This window comes from Octopus sinensis, linkage group LG27 (genome assembly GCF_006345805.1).
Source record: "Octopus sinensis linkage group LG27, ASM634580v1, whole genome shotgun sequence".
NCBI lineage: Eukaryota > Metazoa > Mollusca > Cephalopoda > Octopoda > Octopodidae > Octopus > Octopus sinensis.
Window position 1 is genome coordinate 7,477,445 of NC_043023.1, and position 22,781 is coordinate 7,500,225.

The 22,781-nt window shown below is 41.0% G+C and overlaps 1 protein-coding gene across 3 annotated transcripts in view; it reads right to left on the reverse strand.

Moving 5' to 3' along the window:
* The window catches only part of LOC115225314 (intraflagellar transport protein 140 homolog), a 61,180-nt gene that overhangs the window by 1,428 nt on the left and 36,971 nt on the right, over window positions 1–22,781 (reverse strand). For 2 of the 3 annotated variants that reach the window (XM_036513932.1, XM_029796261.2), the window contains exons 18-31: window positions 20,937–21,059; window positions 20,547–20,827; window positions 18,606–18,783; window positions 16,881–16,964; window positions 15,944–16,050; window positions 14,158–14,253; window positions 12,858–12,990; window positions 11,685–11,828; window positions 10,764–10,892; window positions 9,498–9,680; window positions 7,694–7,903; window positions 4,888–5,100; window positions 3,799–4,007; window positions 2,759–2,900 (exon numbers count right to left, since the gene is read on the reverse strand). In XM_036513932.1, the coding sequence (XP_036369825.1) occupies window positions 2,759–2,900; window positions 3,799–4,007; window positions 4,888–5,100; window positions 7,694–7,903; window positions 9,498–9,680; window positions 10,764–10,892; window positions 11,685–11,828; window positions 12,858–12,990; window positions 14,158–14,253; window positions 15,944–16,050; window positions 16,881–16,964; window positions 18,606–18,783; window positions 20,547–20,827; window positions 20,937–21,059 (2,232 nt within the window). The remainder of the gene's footprint in view (window positions 1–2,758; window positions 2,901–3,798; window positions 4,008–4,887; window positions 5,101–7,693; window positions 7,904–9,497; window positions 9,681–10,763; window positions 10,893–11,684; window positions 11,829–12,857; window positions 12,991–14,157; window positions 14,254–15,943; window positions 16,051–16,880; window positions 16,965–18,605; window positions 18,784–20,546; window positions 20,828–20,936; window positions 21,060–22,781) is intronic. The other variant, XM_036513933.1, reaches the window with a different exon arrangement.

A 22,781-nucleotide genomic window follows, 5' to 3' on the forward strand; every position in this document is an offset into this window, starting at 1 on the left:
GCGGTGCTCCAGCATGGCCGCAGTCAAATGACTGAAACAAGTAAAAGAGAAATAAAAGAGGTAGATGGTCAGGTGGTCAAAATGACAAAGAAATGATGAGCTGCAGAGATCCAGACCAATACACAGAGGGACAGAGACACATGGAGATATAGTGAGATAGATGTTCATATTGGGAGATGGACATATAATCAGATGGTTAAGTGGTCAGATAAACAGAGAAAATGATCAGATAGAGAGACGGACAGACAGCTGGATATATGAGTAGATGACCATGTGATAAGAACAGACAACCAGATGGGCAGAAGGACACAGAGACAGAAATGGACAGAGGGACAAGCAAACATAAAGAGGGACAGACAAAAAGATGGACAAACATAAGTGGACATACAGAAAGATATGCTTAGACACACAGAGGAATAGATATATACAGACAGACGGACAGACAAATGGACATACAGACAGACAGACGGACAGACAAATGGACATACAGAGAGATGGATAGGTGGAGGAGTAAGAAAAGAAACAAACGAAGAAAGAGGTTAGTTCATATCCTACAATATGATTAAGTTGATGATGATGATGGTGGTGGTGGTGATGATGATGAAGATAAGGATAATGATGAGACAGTGGTGGCTGTGGTGGTGAGGATGATGATTAATAATGAAGATGTTAATAATGATGATGATGATGATGATGACAACGATGATGAAGTCAGTAAAGACCACAGTAATGCTGCTGATGGTTGTGGTGATGACAGTGATGATGATGATGAATGAAGATAATGGAGGTGGTGGTGATGATAATGATGGCAGCTTTGAAGCTGCCCTTTGGGCGATATTCAGGATTGTCCCTGCAGAGGGCACCTTTGAGGCCTTCAGCCCCACTATCAGGGCGATTTGCAGCCGTCTACCCTTGTGTAATGTAATGGACTTGAACACATTCATTGTATATGTATCTCTTGGTATTAATTATCTGATACCCCTTCTAAACTCCCTATCCACAAAAATAGTGGGAATCAGTGGGGCCCCGTTTAAGCGGCCCTTCAGAAATTGAACCCCCTTACGATACTCCTTGGGAGTTCATGGTATGAAGTTCATTGTTTATTGATCCAATTTAGTTGCCAATGCCATGCATTTAGTTTGAAACACAGTAAAACTAGGGGGTCTGCGGGGCCCCAATTAGGTGGCCCTTAAAAAAATAGAACCCCTTAGGACTTTCCCTGGTATTAGGATAGTTGCTGGTTTGAGTTTCGTTGTCCTTGCACCAATGGTCTGGGAGGAATTAACGAACATAAAAACATAACAGACAGAGAAACATCACTCAAATTTATAATAGGATGAGCAAAACACCCCCCTCCACCGCCCAATGGATGGTGCTGAGTTGTCAAACATTTAAATCAAATTTTCTCAAAACAACTTGTCCAACTGTCCCATAGCCCCCCCTCTTTTTGAGAAACACTGATTTAACCTAAATTTGAGACTCCAGCAAAAGAAGAAATAAAAATAGACTTTTTTTCTATTCCAAAGAAAACGATTTTATTCACTTTATCGATCGCATTCTCACCTGGGATCGATTTTTGTAATTTTTTCAAAACTTATACACGCCCTGATACCGTCAGTATCTACATATCAAATCGAATGGAGGATGCCCGAGATCCTAGAAGACACACACACAGACCGATAGACAGAACGGATTTTATATAATAGATGAGCAAAATGCCCCCTGTCCAATGGACGGTGCTGAGTTGTCAAACATTTAAACCAAATTTTCTCAAAACAACTTGTCCAACCGTCTCATAGGCCTCCCCTTTGAGAAACACTGATTTAACCTAAATTTGAGACACCAGCAAAAGAAGAAATAAAGATAGACGTTTTTTCTATTCCAAAGAAAAATGATTTTATTCACACAAATATGCAACCGAAGAGTTTAAAGTACCAGTAATGATAAGGCTGTTAACTGGGAGAACACAAACATGGTTTAAACAGTAAGCTTGGCAGGAAAGAAACGTGCCTTTAAGCAGTACAAAAACAACAAAAAGTGGAAGGTGCAGTTATGTACAGGTTGACGGAAGAAAAGCAGGACAAAAACGGCTTTATTGATCACATTCTCACCTGGAATTGATTTTTGTAATCTTTCCAAGACTTATGCATGCCCTGATACCATCGGTATCTACATATCAAATTTGAGCGCAATCAGATGGAGGATGCCCAAGATCCTAGAAGACACACACACAGACAGAATGGATTTTATATAATAGACAAGCAAAACACCCCTTGTCTAATGAATGGTGATGAGTTGTCAAACATTTGAACCAAATTTTTTCGAAACAACTTGTCCAACCGTCCCATAGGCCTCCCCTTTGAGAAACACTGATTTAACCTAAATTTGAGACACCAGCAAAAGACGAATTTCGACTGATGTACTTGTGCATACAAATGCACGTTCCCACGGCTTTATCGATCGCATTCTCACCTGGAATCGATTTTTGTAATCTTTTCAAGACTTATGCATGCCCTGATACCATTGGTATCTACATATCAAATTTGAGCACAATCGGATGGAGGATGCCCGAGATCCTAGAAGACACACAGACACACACACAGACAGAATGGATAAGGCATTGGAGATGATAGTGGTGTTGGAGATGATGATGATAATGATGATGATGGGGATGATGATAATGGTGGTGGTGGTGGTGATGGTAACAACACTTCCCACCCACTTCCACTGTTCCTATTGTTGATAAGGAAAGACATACCATTCTCCACCTCTCCTGACACGCATAATGCTCGATGAGAAAGGCGTAGACATCTCCGACTCTGACCGATTTCTCCAGGTTGGGTTCCTCCAGGAGCGCTAGGCACAGCTTCACCGCATCATCTGGATTATTGCTGTAGATTCTGCAAGGAGAAACAACAGTAACATCACTGAGAATAATATTTGTTTCTTGTTGAGGTACAAGGCCTGAAAGCTTAGGGAAAGGGGCCAAGTCAATTACGTCGACCTCAGTGTATCACTGGTACCTATTTTATTGATCTCAAAAGGATGAAAGGCTAAGTCAACCTCGGCAGAATTTAAACAAAAAGAATAATAATAATAATAATAATAATAATAATAATAATAATAATTATAATAACACTGGTTTCAAATTTTGGCACAAGGCCAGCAAAAAGTTGATTACATTAAGCGTCAGTATTTGACTAGTGCTTCATTTTACTGAGCCCTAAAAAGATGAAAGGCAGGTAGTAGTAGTAGTAGTAGTAGTAGTAGTAGTAGTTGTTGTTGTAGTAGCAGTAGTAGTAGTAATAATAACAGCAGCAGTAGTAGTAATAGCAGCAGTAGGAGTAGTAATAGTAGCAGTAGTAATAGTAGTAGTAGTAGTAATAGTAGTAGCAGTAGTAGTAATAGTAGTAGCAGTAGTAGTAATAACAGCAGCAATAGTAGTAGTAGTAGTAGTAGTAGTAGTAGTAGTAGTAATAGCAGCAGTAGTAATAGCAGTAGTAGTAATAGCAACAGCAGTAGCAGTAGCAGTAGTAGTAGTAGTAGTAATAGCAGTGGTAGTAACTGTAGCAACAGCAGCAGTAGTAGTAGTAGCAGTTGTAATAATAGCAGCAGTAGTAGTAATAGTAGTGGTAGTAGTAGTTAGTAAACAGTAGTAGAAGTAGCAGCAGCAGCAGCAGCAGCAGCAGTAGTAGTAGTAGTAGTAGTAGTAGTAGTAATAGCAGCAGCAGCAGCAGAGGTTAACAAGAAGGACACATGTCCCGTCCCCACCCCCCGCCCCCTTGCTTCGTTACTTACTTGCGTGCGTTGACGAACTTCTTGATCAAGACCACTTTCTGTTTCAGTTCGTCCAGCCTGTACTCAATGTGCATCTTGTTGTCGGTGTTGTCGTCGTTGCTGCCGCTGTTGGCGTCGGCGTCGCTGTCCAGGGACTTCTGCAGACACTTGCACGCCTCGCCCAGCGCACCCAGCGATTTCTCGTAGTTCTGGTACTCATCGATCTCCGCCTGGAAACAGACATAAGAAAGTATATATGTGTGTATATATATGTGACATCATCATCATCATCATCATCATAGATGCCACAGTCGTCATCATCATCATCATCATCTGTGTCATTATCGTTGTCCTCATCAACACCATTCCCATCAACACCGTCATCATCATCATCATCGTTGTCGTCGTCATCATTCTCATCATCACCATCATCAAAACCATCACCACCACAATCATCATCGTCATCATCATCATCATCATCACCATCACCATCATCATCATCATCGTTTAACGTCTGCTTTCCATGCTAGCATGGGTTGGACGATTTGATTGAGGTCAGGCGAACCAAATGGCTGCACCAGACTCCAATCTGATCTGGCAGTGTTTCTACAGCTGGATGCCCTTCCTAACGCCAACCACTCCGAGAGTGTAGTGGGTGCTTTTACATGCCACCGGCACGAGGGCCACTCAGGCGGTACTGGCAACAGTCACGATCAAATGGGTTTTTTTTACGTGCCACCAGCACAGGAGCCAGTCCAGCAGCACTGGCAATGACCTCACGCAAATGTTGTTTTTCACATGCCAGTAAGGTGACGCTGGTAACGATCATGCTCGAATGGTGCTTTTTACGTGCCACCGGTACAGAAGTCAGTCAGCTGCTCTGGTAACGATCACACTTGGATGATGCTCAATGATTAAAGAATAGATGATGGTTATAAGAGAAGCACAAAGGGACTACTCAATCTGCTAGAAATACCAACCAAATCTCACTCAAAACACATCTTACTATCCTAAAAACGTACACATAAGACATAGTAACAGTGGTCACAGCTGGAATGTCTTTGATCAAAGTCCACTGGGGTTAAACAATAAAAACCAACATGATCTTACCTGTGCACAGACATCGTAGAATGCAGCGAGGGAGTCGAGGGCCTTGGCCTTCATGTAGAAGTTGACGATGTTCTTCATGATGTCGGTGTTGTTGCGCCAGTCGAGGGACTGGAGGTAGTTGGCAGCCATTACGTAGATCTCCCTCTGTCGGGAAACGTTAGCGAAGAACGAGATCTTCTCTGTGTCACCAGACTTTAGTAGACACTTCATGGCCTGAAAAAGAGACAACAGTCTATATCTGTGTGTGTGTGTGTGTGTAAATTTCAAGTGACAGTGTAACCTTCATTCCATTAACCCATTAGTGACCAAATTTTTTTTTATTTGATTTCATCATCATCATCATCGTTTAGCATCCGCTTTCCATGCTAGCATGGGTTGGACGGTTCAACTGGAGTCTGTGAAGCCAGAAGGCAGCATCAGGCCCAGTCTGATCTGGCAGTGTTTCTACGGCTGGATGCCCTTCCTAACGCCAACCACTCCGTGAGTGTAGTGGGTGCTTTTTACGTGCCACCCGCACAGGTGCCAGACGGGGCTGGCAAACGGCCACGGACGGATGGTACTTTTTATGTGCCACCGGCACGGGGGCCAGGCAAGGCTGGCAATGGCCACGATCAGATGGTGCTTTTTTTTATAAAACTTTACCTGATATTACCTAAATTACCTAAATATATGAAAATATACGATTACCTAAATATATGAAAAAAAAATTTTAGGTGCAGGAGTGGCTGTGTGGTAAGTAGCTTGTTTACCAACCACATGGTTCCAGGTTCAGTCCCACTGCATGGCACCTCGGGCAAGTGTCTTCTACTATAGCCTGGGGCCAACCAAAGCCTTGTGAGTGGATTTGGTAGATGGAAACAGCAGCAGGTTTCATCAGCCTGTGAAGAGATCCCTGACCTGACTCTAAGAACCTATGTCCTGTGATCTCAAGATTGAAGACTATCAGATGTTGTTATACATCACTGGTCACAATGCACTTTAAATTGTTTTAGCTTTCAAATGATGCCATACTTCTGGCTCAGAAAGCAGGCCAACAATTCCCCAATCGGAAAACTATTCTGTCAGAGGGCTACCCCTTTTTTTTTGTTTTTTATTTTTGCCTACAAGGGGCTAAACATAGAGGGGACAAACAAGGACAGACAAAAGGATTAAGTCGATTACATCGACCCCAGTGCATAACTGGTACTTATTTAATCGACCTGGAAAGGATGAAAGGCAAAGTCAACCTCGGCAGAATTTGAACTCAGAACGTAGCGGCAGACGAAATACCACTAAGTATTTCGCCCGGCGTACTAACATTTCTGCCAGCTCACCACCCATTTGCAGCTGAGTGGACTGGGGCAATGTGTAATGAAGTGTTCTCTTCAAGAACACAACATGCTGATCAGTCTAGAAATGAAACCCCAAATCTTTCATTGTAGTCTCATCAACACACTACAATAGTATATGATACACAACAATAATGACAATATATGTTCTAGTTCACTATAGAAACTACCACATTGATTCATAGCATGGGTGCCACTGGCAACTTCCTCAATACAGAATGAACAATATATTCATTCTGTATCATGGGAAGTCACCAGTGATACACATGTTAAACCACAAGGCCACACAACTTCACCAAAACATATATATGTTTAAAAAAATTTTTTAAGTAAAGATTGCCAACATAACATGGCAGTACTACAAAGAACCGTTGCTGAATATCTCACGTTGTAAGATATAAAAATAGTAATTTTCTAATTTATAAATCAGTGACTAGTCGTCACTGTCATCATCATCCTCATCATCATTGTTTAACGTCTGCTTTCCATGCTAGCATGGTTTGGACGATTTGACTGAGGACTGGCGGACCAGATGGCTGCACCAGGCTCCAATCTTGATTTGGCAGCGGTTCTACAGCTGGATGCCCTTCCTAACGCCAATCACTCTGAGAGTGTAGTGGGTGCTTTTATGTGCCACCGGCACAAGGGCCAGTCAGGCGGTACTGGCAACGGTCAGAGAAAATCGTGTTTTTTTTACGTGTCACCTGCACACCAGCACTTCGAATGGGAATTTGGCAGCACCACCTCTAGCTGAACAATTATTCTGTGCTGATGAAGGGAAATAACCCGGAAATCACAATACACAGATATTGTCTTGAGCTGAGTGGGGGTGCTAGATTCCCTTGTTTGAAAATGTAAGGACACAGATTGTGTCGTATAGCCAGCTGGAGATAATGTTTCCTGGGGCTAAATTACAGCAACATCCATCCTAGACCGGGACAGCCATGTTATGTTGGCAAACAATCTTTACTACAAAGTACTGTTGCAGGAATATCTCCCATTATGAGATTTAAAAATTGTAATTTTCCAAAATTTTAAAAACCTCTAATTTATAGCAAAATTAGATCACTGGTGTATAAGAAAACATAGCGTGAAATGGGGTTGGTAGACAAAGTGTTAATGGAAAAAGGAAGTACTTTAACATTTCAGATATTAGACCTTCATCAGGAGACAAAGAGAAAAGTTTTATATCTTTCTATTGGGTATATAAATTAATGAAGCTGGAGGGAAAGAAAATATATACATGATGCACTACTATTAATATTACACAAGGTTAAACGCTCTCAGACACTGCTCACAGTGAACTGCCTGCCCAACCTGAACTGCATCGCTCAAAGTTCTTTACTTTATAACAACGAGTCAGTCCACCTTTAGTCATTTGGGGAGGGGGGGCTGGTCGGAATCCTTCCACAACAAAAAGCATACCTGAAGTATATGAAAATGCCTGAGTGTGGAAAAGGTATTGAAAGACCACTTACCTTCACTCTATTGCCGGACTGTGTGTATTTCTTTGTAGCCAGGTGGTACTGCCCTTGAAGCATGCAGATCTTTCCGATTCCTTCCAGAATCTTCAGTCTCTCACTACTGTCTGGGCCACCGGATGTATTCTTTGGTGGGCTCAACTTCTCGGCCAGTTCTGGGGTCACTGTGATACTCTTCTCCATCAGAAGCTGTATAGCTTCCCAGTACTGGTAGAAACAAACAGACATATATTATATATATATATATATATATATATATATATATATATATATATACATATATATATATACACAGAAAAAACAAGGAGAGAAAAAAGGAGAGAAAAAAATATGTGTAGTGGCTAACAATCTATCATGGCAACTATATATATATATATATATATATATCTGTAAATGTAATATGTGACAATTATTCGGTAGCCATGATAAAACTCCGAGTTTCGGATGTCTGGGTGAAAATTATCACATATTACATTTACAGATAAATTCCTCTATTTACATAATATCGAGGTCTCTTTCTTTCTTTTGTTGTCTTAACATTTCTATCAATATATGTGTGTGTGTGTGTGTCTGTGTGTGTATACATATATATGTATATGTATATATATATATGTATATACATATTTACATGAGTGCGTGTGTGTATTTGTATATATATGTCATCATTGCTTAACGTCTGCTTTCCATGCTAGCATGGGTTGGACGAATGACTGAGGGCTGGTGAACCAGATGGCTGCACCAGGCTCCAATCTTGATCTGGCAGAGTTTCTACAGCTGGATGCCCTTCCTAACGCCAACCACTCCGAGAGTGTAGTGGGTGCTTTTACGCACCACTGGCACGGGGCCAGTCAGGCGGCACTGGCAACAACCTTGCTCAAATCTTTTACACATGCCACCGGCACGGGTGCCAGTAAGGCGATGCTGGTAACGATCCCACTCAAATGGTGTCTTTTACGTGCCACTGGCACAGAGGCCAGATAGCCACTCTGGTAACGATCATGCTCGGATGGTGCTCTTAATACCCTACTAGTACGGATCTCGAGTGCCAATAGTGCGATGCTGGTAACGATCACATATAGATAGATAGATAGATTGATAGACAGACAGACACATAGACATACAGATAGATACATACACACACATATACATGTATGTATAAAATTAATATGGGCAGCTGGGCACAGTATAAACTGTATATGCAAAATTTAGTTGACACTAATTGTAACTGTATGTGCTGCAGGCACATATATTGCTAGAAATAAGAGTTAAACCACTTAGAGCTGCATAAAAGTGTCCAGTGTTCTAGCTTGCTTCGCTCATGCGCAGTTATCTACCTTGTCAGTATATATTAATGTGCTTTTATGTGGCTATAAGTGGTTTGACTCTTATTTCTAGCAATAATAATAGCACCACGACTATAATCACCCTGACTACCACAAGTACTGGTGTGATCCCAGGCACACATACAACCATATAATGACCACCATAAAGGCAGCGAGCTGGCAGAACCGTTTGCACGCCAGACAAAATGCGTAGCTGTATTTTGTCTGCCGTTACGTTCTGAGTTCAAATTCCACCGAGGTCGACTTTGCCTTTCATCCTTTCGGGGTCGATAAATTAAGTACCAGTTACGCACTGGGGTCGATGCAATCGACTTAATTCGTTTGTCAGTCCTTGTTTGTCCCCTCTGTGTTTAGCCCCTTGTGGACAATAAAGAAACACATATAATGACCACCACTACTATCACAATGACCTCAACCACACAACTCCACCACCACACTTCTCAGCACCCCAGTCTTACCTTCTTTGCCATTGCCAATAGCTCCACAGCCTTGTCGTACTGTGCATTTTCCATAAAAAAGTCAGCACACCTCTCCAGGACCTCAGGGTCAGCCCGGTCATCCAGTTCCAAAGTCATTGCCTGCAATGCCCCAAACTGTTTACTGCTGAAGGATAGCTCCAGGGCCTTAGATAAACGGCCAGCCTGCAGAAAGAGAAAAAAGATAGGATATTATTTATATCAGGGACATGCCACCTAGGTAGATAAGGTGGACATATCTATATATATATCTATATCTATCTATCTATCTATCTATATATATATATATATATATATATATATATATATATATATATATATATATTTAGTGAAGGGAAATTTTGAAATTTTGAATAATCCGTAACAAGATAATTCATTTATCCATTTCATTAAATATATATATATATATACATATTTAACTAGTGTTTAATTTTTCAAATTATATTGAATTGGAACGATCGTACTGACGAGTCTGCGGACAAAAGATTACGTAAGTAATTTATTAGGTAATAGACGAAACCGGTATATCATTAATTCTTGATTTTTATATAATTTTCATCTGTCTTGCTCGCTTTTTCTCTGGAGAACATCATTTTCTTTGTAGTTAGATCATATATGATCATCTAGCGTATGGTTATCCACCTAGTGGTATAGCCCTAAATAGCCCTAAATACACACACACACATATATATATATATATATAATATATATATATATGTGTGTGTGTGTGTATATATATATAGTCAATCCAAACATGAACAAGCAAGAAACAACAACAACGCAAGGACGTGGAATAAGTACAGTCTTTGTGGACGCTCAGGATAGGAAAGAAAAGAAAGTGGATTTCATGTTTCGAGCAGAGCTCTTCGTCAGAAATATAGAAAATGTCCAAAGAAGGGAAGGCAGAGAATGAAAATCGCCAACGATACACACAGGCGGTCACATATTGAAATGACCGGAAGGGAATGGGTGAAGAAAAAGTTCCTTCAAAGACAGGAGAGTGCAAGAGAAGGAGGTATGTGTGTGTACGTGAGGGTATGTGCATGTGTCCAGGTCTGTGTTTGTGTGTGTGTGTGTGTGTAATGATAGCATGTGTGTGTGGTTGTGGCTGTTTATGTGTGTGTGGTTGGACTTAGTGTTGCTTAAGGTCATTGGAAGAATTTATAGTAAGAATTTTGGTAGGAGTGGCTGCCTGTTGTGTGTCTACCTACTATATATATATATACATACACATAGGGCCTTACTCACCTTGTGGTATAACATCACAGCATTACCTTCCATACCCAATTTGTGTTCAAAATACCTGGCTGCCTCTACCATGTCCTCAGGTGACCCCAGGAGGGCCAAGTTCAGAATTTGGTTCTCCATACCATTCTCCTGTAACAGATAAATGCAAAGTGACTGTCTGTAAATCTACGTCATATCAAGGTGGGGGAGGAAGACGAAGAAGGGAAAGGGAGTAGTAGTAGTAGTAGTAGCAGCAGTAGTTGTGGAAGAGAGGGACAGAGGAAGGGGTGGAGGGGAGAACAATGGGGGAGGGGAGAAAAAAGGAGGAGGAGGAGGAGAAAAAGAGGAATAGGGGAAGTAAAGGAGATGTAGAAGAAGTAAAAGAAGAAGGGGATGGAGGGAAGGGAATGGAGGGTGATATGAAGGGGAGAGGATAAAAGAGGAAAGTATGAAGAGGAGGAGAATAATGCTGTGGTGGTGGTGGTGGAGGAAAAAAGGATGAAGCCAAAGAAAAAGGAAGAGGCAAGGACAAGGAAGAAGGGGAGAGGGAGGACAATGACGAGGAGTAGGGGAAATAAAAGCGGAAAGAAGAGGAGGAAGAGGAAGAGAAAAAGAGTAAGAGGAGAAGAAGAAGAAAAAGGAGAATGTATGTAGAAGAAGAAGAGTAGCAGCACTAGCAGCAGCGACGACTACAACAACAACAGGAGGAGGAGGGGTGGGGGAGGGGTTGAGGAGGAGGAGGAGGAAGATGATGAAGAAGAAGAATTGGAAGAAGAAGAAGAAGAAGAAGAAGGAGAAGAAGAAGAAGGAAGTGGAGGAGGAGGAGAAGAAAAGAATTGGAAAAAGAAGAAGAGGAGGAGGAGGTGTGGGCTGGAAGGAGAAGAAGCTGAGGGGGAAAGATGATCTGTGGAGCATTAAAAGAAAGAAATGAGGTGCACTGACCTTACAAAGTCGGATGGCATTGCCATAAGTCTCTGATCTTGTGAAAAAGTTGACGGCATTCTGATAATCTCCTTGGATCTCATACTGCCGAGCCACGTGATAACAGGCAGCCCTGTCACCGGTCTCGTTACAGATGGTTGATGCCTACAAATAATATGTATGTATGAATGTGAATGTATACACACACATGTATATGATGTGATGGAAGTAAGAACTGGTAAACTAGTGGTATTGTTTTGAATCATGCCATTTATATATTTAAACAGAATTATTGAGTTGTAATAATAGAATTATCAGAACAGAATGGATCACAAGAAATAAGAAGGTGTGCAGATGTGTGTGTGTGTGTGTGTGTGTGTATCAAGATATTTTGATTGCCTCAATAACTGAAGAGATGCCTGAGCAGATTTCCTCCCTGACATCCGAAACTCAGAGTCTTATTATGGCAACCGAATAAATTGTCACATATTATATTACAGATAAATTCCTCTAGTTACATAATATCAAGGACTCTTTCATTCCTTTGTTGTCATACCATTACTATCAATATATATATATATATATATATATATATATATATATATTTATTTATAAAATTATTAATATTAGGGAATTCATTTCCGAGTCCACAGGGGAGAGAAATTCATTTTAGTGGTACTAAAACGAGTCTATGGTGATAACTTTGCTTTCATAGCTGAGTTACTATCAGAATTAGAAAAGTTTCAGGTGTGGAAGCAAGATCTAGAATTGAAGGGCCTTAGAGTCAATCTAGCAAAAATCAAAGTTTTAGTAAGTAGGAAGGTAGACAAATCACAAATCCCTTCAGGTAGATGGCCCTGCTCGATCTGTAGAAAAGGCATAGGTAGAAACTACATAAGATGTATGTGGTATAAGCTATGGACACATAAGAGGTGCAGCAATATCAAAGGAAGGCTAACTGGGAAGATAGTTTTTGTATGTGGCAAATGCACAGGGGCAATAAACACTGAAAATGTGCAGAAAACAGCTTTTATAACATGTGAGGGGGAAAAACTAGAAGTAGTTGATAGCTTCTGTTACCTTGGTGAAACACATGACAAGAAACTAAAAACAAAAAAATGATGATGATAAAAAGGATGCACATCACTACAACACCACAAAAAGAAAGAAATCCTGAAATCACAGTCACCATACCTTTTCCATGTCTGACTGGAAACAGTAGACACGAACCAATGAGAGATAGTCCTGCGCTATATCATAATACTTCACGGCTTCAGCAAGTTCCTCAATACTCTCCATGTATTGGGCATACCACTTGTACAAGGTCCTGCAAATGGAATGACAAAATAATGGGTTCAATTCTATCTCATGGCACTTTGAAACACTACTTATTATTATTTTAAGTGGAGGCGCAATGGCCCAGTGGTTAGGGCAGCAGACTCACGGTCGTAGGATCGCGGTTTCGATTCCCAGACCGGGTGTTGTGAGTGTTTATTGAGCGAAAACACCTAAAGCTCCACAAGGCTCTGGCAGGGATGGTGGTGATCCCTGCTGTACTCTTTCACCACAACTTTCTCTCACTCTTACTTCCTGTTTCTGTTGTACCTGTATTTCAAAGGGCCGGCCTTGTCACTCTCTGTGTCACGCTGAATATCCCCGAGAACTACGTTAAGGGTACACATGTCTGTGGAGTGCTCAGCCACTTACACATTAATTTGACGAGCAGGCTGTTCCGTTGATCAGATCAACCGGAACCCTCGTCGTCGTAACCGACGGAGTGCTTCCATCCATTAATATTTTACATGTGACTTGTGTGTATGTATATATATATATATACAGGGTTGACCAAAAGTTACCTGACAGTCAAGCAAAATTCCATAAATACTTAATGTTCAATTTTTATTTATTCCAATCATGGATGTTTAATAATTGAATGCTATGAGTTAAAAATCAGTTTCTTTTCAGCATTTGTCTATTTGTGGCACCTTGGGCAAGTGTCTCGTTCTATAGCCTCACCATAAACCACTGCTATCACTATCATCATCACTACCACCACCACCACATCCACCATCACTACCAAGACCACCACCAATCATCATCACCATCACTACTACCACTATCATGGTCACCATCACCACCACCACTACCACCACGAACACCACCAACGCCACAGCCACCACTACCACCATCACCACCACCACACTCATCATCACCATCACCACTATCATGGTCATCATCACTACCACCACCACCATCTCCACTATTATCATCATCACCATCACTACTATCATGGTCACCATCACCACCACCACGAACACCACCGCCGCCACCACTACCACCATCACCACCACCACAATCATCATCACCATCACCACTATCATGGTCACCATCACCACCACCACCACCGCCACAGCCACCACTACCACCATCACCACCATCATCATCACCACCACCACCACCATCACTACATATGCTACCACCCTGGGGTACTTACTTGTCCTTGCTCTTCTGTATAAAGTCCAACAGATCTTGTGGTTTCGGGTACAACATTTTGGGTGCCTCATACATGTGGGTCCCGGCCTTCTTGTAGCTGTAAAACAGAACAAAGGTCAGTGGGGGGGGTCACATAAAGAATTCAAGTCAGGTCAAAATATAGGTTTATGGCCAAAGGGGAAGATATAGGGACAAGCATGGCTGTGTGGTAAGTAGCTTGCTTACCGACCACATGGTTCTGGGTTCAGTCCCACTGCATGACACCTTGGGCAAGTGTCTTCTGCTATAGCCTTGGGCTGAGCCAAGCCTTGTAAGAGGATTTAGTAGATGGAAACTGAAAGAAGCCTGCCATACATATATATATATATATATATATATATATATATATATTAGAGATAAAACCACTATTAGGCAACTCAAACAATGATAGACATAAACCAAAACATAAAAAACAAATAAAATATATTTTTATAAAACATATGACTAGATCACAGAAAGTATAAAAATGAATCATTAATATTATTATATATTGATTATTCATTTTTATACTTTTTGTGATCTAGATATATGTTTTATAATAAATTTTATTTTTTCTGTATGATTTGGTTTATGTCTGTCATTGTTTGAATTACATATTAGTGGTATTTCTCTAATTTATATATATTATATATTTATATTGTGAAATTTGATTTAATTCCAAATTGAATTTTTCCCTGTAAGTTTGGAGTTATACTCCCTAATATTATTATTATTATTATTATTATTATTATTATTATTATTATTATTATATATGTATATATATAAGAAAGTGAAAGCTTTATTTCAATTCTCTCCAAAACGAAACACAATTGAATTTAATTTCCTTTTTCCCTTATTTTTCTCATCTTCATCTCCATTTTTCTTTCAGTTTTTTCCTCCTGATTTCTCTCTCTTCTTCTCCTTCCTGAAGAAGAGCATAGGCTCAAAGCATTAAAAACTTCTTCCAATTTTCCTAAGCATCAACCTAATACACCCTTATCATTCGCTTTTTAACCTTGCTTTTATGTTTTCCTTTTCCTCTTATTTTTCTCATCTTTTCCTCCTTATTTCTCTCTCTTCTCCTTTCTGAAGAAGAGCATAGGCTCAAAACATTAAAGACTTCTTCCAATTTTCCTGTGTACCAACTTAATACTCCCTGTTTGTTTTTGTCACCTCATTGTCATGCTTTATTTATTTTTCTCTTCATCTATCCTTTCCATTGAAGAGCACAGGCTCAAAACACCAAAAACTTGCAATTTTCCTGAGCACCAACCTGAAATACCCTGTTTGTTTGGCTTTTTCTTACCTCATCTGCATGTTGTTTTTTTCCCCTTATTTTTCTCTCTCCTCATCTATCCTTCCAGCAGAAAAGCATTAAAAACTTCTCTCAATTTTCCTGAGCATCAACCAAATACACCCTATTTGTTTCTTTACCTCATCTTCATGTTTTCGTCTTAGGTTATTTTCTCCTTATTTTCCTCTCTTCTCATCTATCTTTTCTGAAGAAGAGTAGATGCTCAAAACATCGAGAATTTCTTCCAATTTTCCTGAACATCAACATAATACACCAGTTTGTGTTTTACCTTCTCTTTGTGATTTCTGCTTCATTTTTCTACCATTTTGACCACTAACTCTGACCTCTGGCACTAACCCCCAGCGGAAAAAGGAGGAGAGAGATAGGAAGAGGAAAAACAGGCAAGGAAGAGAGAAAGAAAGAAGGATATAAAGAAAATAAGGGAGGAAGAAAGGGTAAGAATTATAAGCCTTACTTGTTTATAGCTTCAAGCCTGTTGCCCTCTGATTGTAAATGCTGAGCGTAACAATGATAAGTGCACTTGAGATGAATTCGGTCGTACAACTCTGCAGTCTCCAGGGCCTGCATTGGTAGAGGTGGTCATGGGCAGATTGAGGTACAAAGAGAAAAAACAGAAAAGAGAGTTGTTACTATCGTGTTAACTCCAGATAGAATGTGATCAAGACAGACCTATGATCAAGGATGTTCCAGCTATGACCATCCCCTCTTTTATCCAGACATAGTGTATCTATAACTACATTATCTAATGTACAGTATAGTAGTTAATATTAATAGCTTTAGTAAGTGTTGTTTAGCCCTGGGTCAGTCCTGATCTAAGAGACAGACCTATGATCAAATATGTTCCAGCTGTGATTATCCTGTCTTTTATTCAGGCATAGTGTATCTAGGACTACACTATCTAATGTACAGTATAGTAGTTAATATTAGTGGCTATAGTTGTTGTTGCTTAGCCCTAGGTCAATCCTGATCTAGGAGACAAACCTATGATCAAATATGTTCCAGATGTGACCATCCTGTCTTTTATTCAGGCATAGTGTATCTTGGAGTACATTATCTAAAGTACAGTGTAGTAATTAGTATTAGTGGCTATAGCTGTTATTTAGCCCTAGGTCAGTCCTGATCCAGACAGGCCTATCATCAAAGATGTTCCTGGTTTTAACCAGTCCATCCTTTATTCAGGCATAGTGTATCTTGGACTACATTATCCAAAATGTCCTTTGTCTATTAAAGACAGTACACATCTTGTTCCACACTGCCATGACTCTTCCCACCATCAAGTAGACACTAGCCCTGTCCCCTTAACCCTCAACATTCACACAGTCCATCCCCACCCTCACCTACTGACCATTTCTGCACCCCGCCAGATTCCCCTGCCCCATAGACACACTCACCTTATCCCATTGACCACAGTCCTGGTAGAACTCATTCAACAGGTCGTACCTTTTGCAGTTCTTCAGGAACTTCTCGGCCTCGTCCTGTCAAAGAGAGAAAGAAAGGGAGTGGGGAGGTTATGGTTGTTTTTAATCACCCTGATCAATCATCATCAGTCATATATCAGCATCAATCATCATCAGTCATATATCAGCATCAATCAGCATCAGTCATATATCAGCATCAATCATCATCAGTCATATATCAGCATCAATCATCATCATTCAATATCCATGTTCTATGCCGGCCCATATCGGTCAGATTGACACCATCTGATAGATCAATGGGCTACTTCGTGCCCCAGTGTTTGCATGGATTCATAGGGCTGGACATGAACATTACCACCAACACCACCACCACCACCACCACCATTACAACCAGCAGCTGAGGCAGTACCATCACTACCATCGACCCTGAAAGGATGAAAAGCAAAGTTGACATCAGCGGAATCTGAACCCAGAACATGAAGACAGATGAAATACCGCGAAGCATTTCGCCCAGTGTACTAATAATTCTACCAGCTTGCCACCAATGTTAAATCCTCCTCCTTTCTTTCCTTTCCTGAGCGTCCAATAACACTATACTTGTTCCACGTCCTCGTGTTGTTGTGTTTTCTCTTTGTGTTTTCATGTTTGGATCAACTATATATATATATATATATATATATATAATATTATATATCATATATATCACCATGATCACTGTGAATGACCAGGCTATCAGATGTTGCTACACATCGCTGGTCACAACACACTTCGCATTGTTTTAGCCTTCAAATGATGCCACCCCGTTGGCTAAGCGAGCAGGCCAACAGAAGAAAGAGTGAGAGAAAGTTGAGGCGAAGGAATACAGCAGGGATTGCCACCACCTTCTGCCCGAGCCTCGTGAAGCTTTAGGTGTTTTCGCTCAATAAACACTCACAACGCCTGTTCTGGGAATTGAAACTGCAATCCTATGACCATGAGTCCGCTGCCCTAACCACTGGGCCATTGCAGCTCCACATATCATATACGTTATATATTATATATATATATATATATATATCATCATTATCATCATCATCATTTAACATCTGTTGTCCATGCTGGCATGGAGTGAACAGTTTGACCAGGGCTGGTAAGCCAAAGGGCTGCACCAGACTCCAGTCTGATTTGGCATGGTTTCTATGGCTGGATGCCCTTCCTAACACCAACCTCTCCAAAAGTGTTATGGGTGCTTTTACATGCTACCGGCACATGTGCCATTTGCATGACACCAGTATCTTCCATGACTACGATTTCACTTAGCCTGATGGGTGTTCTTCTCAAGCACAGCATATTGCCAAAGGTCTTGGTCAATTGTCATTACTTCCATGAGGCCCAGAACTCAAAAGGTGCTTTTTGCATGCCATCTGACAATAACTAGTGGTCCCTTATGCCTGGTGGTTTTACTATCCACCCTGGTACCAATCGACAGCATTTCTGCATCCCTGTGCTGACATGGATTGTCATCACACATGCTAGTTAACCCATAGCTTGGATCCTGACACATGTTATTACTCTGGGCCAGAATAAACCTGAGAACAACAGGGGCTAAGAAGTGGTTTCACACTGCTCAAAGCCCTCAAACTCCTGAGCTAGGGCCCCACTACTGGATACATACTGACAAGTCATACCCACAACTCAAATTACAGCAACAATACTTACCACCATGTTCAGGTGCATTGCTAAAACAGCCAACTGCACCTCAACCTCTGGCTCACGTGCCATTTTTCTCAGTGCCCTCACGCCCTGCGCATGACACATCTTGCCCAGACAGATTTTGGCAACGTCCAGTTGTTGGGTTTTTACGCACATCTTGGCCATGTTCTCCCACACTGACTCACTGCAATTAGACATAAATACACATAAATTGTAACTTTTGATGATTAATAATACTCTTTTACTCGTTTCAGTTATTTGACTGCGGCCATGCTGGAGCACCGCCTTTAGTCGAGCAAATCGACCCCGGGACTTATTCTTTGTAAGCCCAGTACTTATTCTATCGGTCTCTTTTGCCGAACTGCTAAGTGACGGGGACGTAAACACACCAGCATCGGTTGTCAAGCAATGCTAGGGGGATAATATCTATCCAATATACCCAAATTATTAATACACGAGTGTTTTGTATTGCATTGCAATTAACTTACCTATTGTATTAAATGGATGGAGGTAAAGAGATATTTTGCCATTAATTTATAGAGCAATAAGAAAATGGAGGGGATCAATAGGTGGTTCATCTACTTTTAGACATTATATTATGTTAACTTATTTATTTACTAAACTGATAATTACAATAATATACATACATATAACATATTATGCTTTACATATAAGATATAAAATATAGTAATATATAAGGATACCAGTAATTATTTTAAAATAACAAACACGAATAATAAATTGGTAAAATAACTTACAGCTGTTTCAGCCAATAGATAAAAATACCTCATTCTACCTTTATTACTCAAGTGGAGTGAAGTAATAGGTAGATGAAAATGAGGTACATGGGTATATCTCTAGGCTTCGTCAGAGATTATAAAGTACATAATGTTAAGTCATAAATACACACACATTTGAATACTTATATATATATATAGATATAAATATACATACATATATAGATATACATAAATACTTATATATATACTGAAATATACATATATATTTACATCTATAAGCATATACAATAATCAGCTATTACTATACATGGCTACCTCACATTATATGAGGGTGGGTGGCTTTGTGTTAGGTGTTGAGAGGTTAAAGTATGATAGAAGGGACAGGAACAGGTTTCTTGCTGTAAAGGAGATACATGGCTACTTCACATTATATAAGGGTGGATGGCTTTGTGTTAGGTGTTGAGGGGTTAAAGTATGATAGAAGGGACAGGAACAGGTTTCTTGCTGGAGAAGAGATACATGGCTACCTCACATTATACAAGGGTGGGTGGCTTTGTGTTAGGTGTTGAGGGGTTAAAGTATGATAAAAGGGACAGGAACAGGTTTCTTGCTGGAGAGGAGATACATGGCTACCTCACATTATACAAGGGTGGGTGGCTTTGTGTTAGGTGTTGAGGGGTTTAAGTATGATAGAAGGGACAGGAAGAGGTTTCTTGCTGGAGAGCAGATACACGGCTACCTCACATTATACAAGGGTGGGTGGCTTTGTGTTAGGTGTTGAGGGGTTTAAGTATGATAGAAGGGACAGGAAGAGGTTTCTTGTTGGAGAGCAGATACACGGCTACCTCACATTATACAAGGGTGGGTGGCTTTGTGTTAGGTGTTGAGGGGTTTAAGTATGATAGAAGGGACAGGAAGAGGTTTCTTGCTGGAGAGCAGATACACGGCTACCTCACATTATATAAGGGTGGGTGGCTTTATGTCAGATATAAAGAGGCTAAAGTGTGATAAAAAGAGGTGTTGAGAGGTTAAAGTATGATAAAGGGGACAGGAACAGGTACGTTGCTGGAGAGGAAATATCTGGCTATTCTGGCAGGAAAAGGAGAAAGGATGGAGGAGATGAGGGTCAGACATGCTGACCAGGGATTAAAATACAGTAAGAAGAACAACAAGCCATCCACCACCCACCACCCAAAATCACACTTACTTTTTAATTAGTTTGATCGCCTTGAAAGCCTCGTCCATATTGCCAATAGCCTGGTGGAAACAGAACTCCAGCATGGCTGACTGCGTTCCTTTGTCGCATGTCTCCAAACCCACAAAGTCCCGCATTGTCCTGCGAGCCACTATGATGGTGGGCTGTTGCTGGTCTTCATGTTTGTGGTGTTGGATGTAGTTGAGTGACCCCTGGGAGTCGTCCTTCTGCATGGCTTCCGACAGCGGTGGGGATGTAGGTGTAGGGGTCTCGCGCCAGTTTTTCTCCTCAGACTGAAAGTAAAGATATACATAACTTGTATACTCCGGCCCCTACATATTCACCCGTTCTCCACCCAACATGCAGCAGAAAGTAAAAAGGGATACAAAGCTGTCTACTCACGTCCTGCAGGATATAGAAATAGGGGACATTAAGTCCGATCAGGAATTTGTCAGGGTCATTTAAGGGGTTTGTTTCTTGTAACAGTAGGCCCCTGTCTGTCGCGAACAGTGATACGATGAGGACCTGTATGGCAATATAAGAATGAGAGGTGAGTGAGGGTGTGAGTGTAAGTGAAGAAGTGTGTGTTGAGGGAGAGTGTGTGTGTGTGTGTGTGTGTAAGTGAAGAAGTGTGTGTTGAGGGAGAGTGTGTGTGTGTGTGTGTGTGTAAGTGAATGACAGTGAGCATGTGAGTGTGTGAAGGAGAGAAGTTGAGTGAGGAAGTGTGTGAGAGAGAGGGTGTATGTGAATGTGAGTGAGGGAAAGTTTGTATGAGTGAGGGAGAGTGTGTATGAGTGAGTGTGAGTGAGTGTGTGAGTGAGGGAGAGTGTGTGAGGGAGAGTGTATGTAAGTAAGTGAGGGAGAGTGTGTGAGTGAGTGTGAAGGAGAGTGTGAGTGAGGGAGAGTGTAAGTAAGTGAGGGAGAGTGTGTGTGAGTGAGTGTGAAGGAGAGTGTGAGTGAGGGAGAGTGTATGTAAGTGAGGGAGAGTGTGTGTGAGTGAGTGTGAGGGAGAGTGTGTGTGAGTGAGTGTGAAGGAGAGTGTGTGAGTGAGGGAGAGTGTGTACGTGTGTATGAAAGAGAGAGTGTGAGTGAAGGAGAGCATGTGGTGAGAGCGAGAATGTATGTTTGAGAGTGTGGTAGAGAGACTGTGTGAGTGAGAGAGAGAAAGAGTATAAATAAAAAACAAAGATTGTGACAGTGAAGAAGAGAGAGTTTTTGAGTGAGAGAGAGGGAGAAAGTGTGTTACAGTGATGGTGAGAGTATGAGTGAGGGAGAGAGTGTGGAATGAAGAGAAGAGAATGTAAGAGAGAGCGAGAGAGAGTGTGTCTGAAAATGAAGGAGGGAGAAAGCGAGAGAGAGAGAAAGAGAGGATGTGGATAAGGTGGCATCCAAAATATGGTCATATATATTTATTTCTTTACTACCCACAAGGGGCTAAACAGAGAGAGGACAAACAAAGACAGACAAAGGTATTAAGTCGATTATATCAGCCCCAGTGCGTAACTGGTACTTATTTAATCAACCCCGAAAGGATGAAAGGCAAAGTCGACCTCGGCGGAATTCAAACTCAGAACGTAAAGACAGATGAAATACCTATTTCTTTACTACCCACAAGGGGCTAAACAGAGAGAGAATAAACAAGGACAGACAAAGGTATTAAGTCGATTATATGAACCCCAGTGCGTAACTGGTACTTATGTAATCGACCCCGAAAGGATGAAAGGCAAAGTCGACCTCGGCGGTCGGAACATAGCGGCAGACGAAATACGCCTACGCATTTTGCCCAGCGTGCTAACGATTCTACGTTCATCTTACATCACCAGACATTTCTGTTTTCGGCTTAATATATATAAAACAGAGAGATTTTAATATACTCACACCCCATCGTTGTGACAAAGAGGGTCCCGGCTGATACGATCAACGGAACAGCTTTACTCTCTTTTACTCTTTTACTTGTTTCAGTCATTTGACTGCGGCCATGCTGGAGCACCGCCTTTAGTCGAGCACATCGACCCCAGAACTTATTCTAAGTAAACCTAGTACTTATTCTATCGGTCTCTTTTGCCGAACCGCTATGTTACGAGGACGTAAACACATCAGCATCGGTTATCAAGCGATATTGGGGGGGACAAACACAGACACACATACATATATATATATATACATATATACGATGGACTTCTTTCAGTTTCCGTCTACCAAATCCACTCACAAGGCTTTGGTCGGCCCGAGGCTATAGTAGAAGAC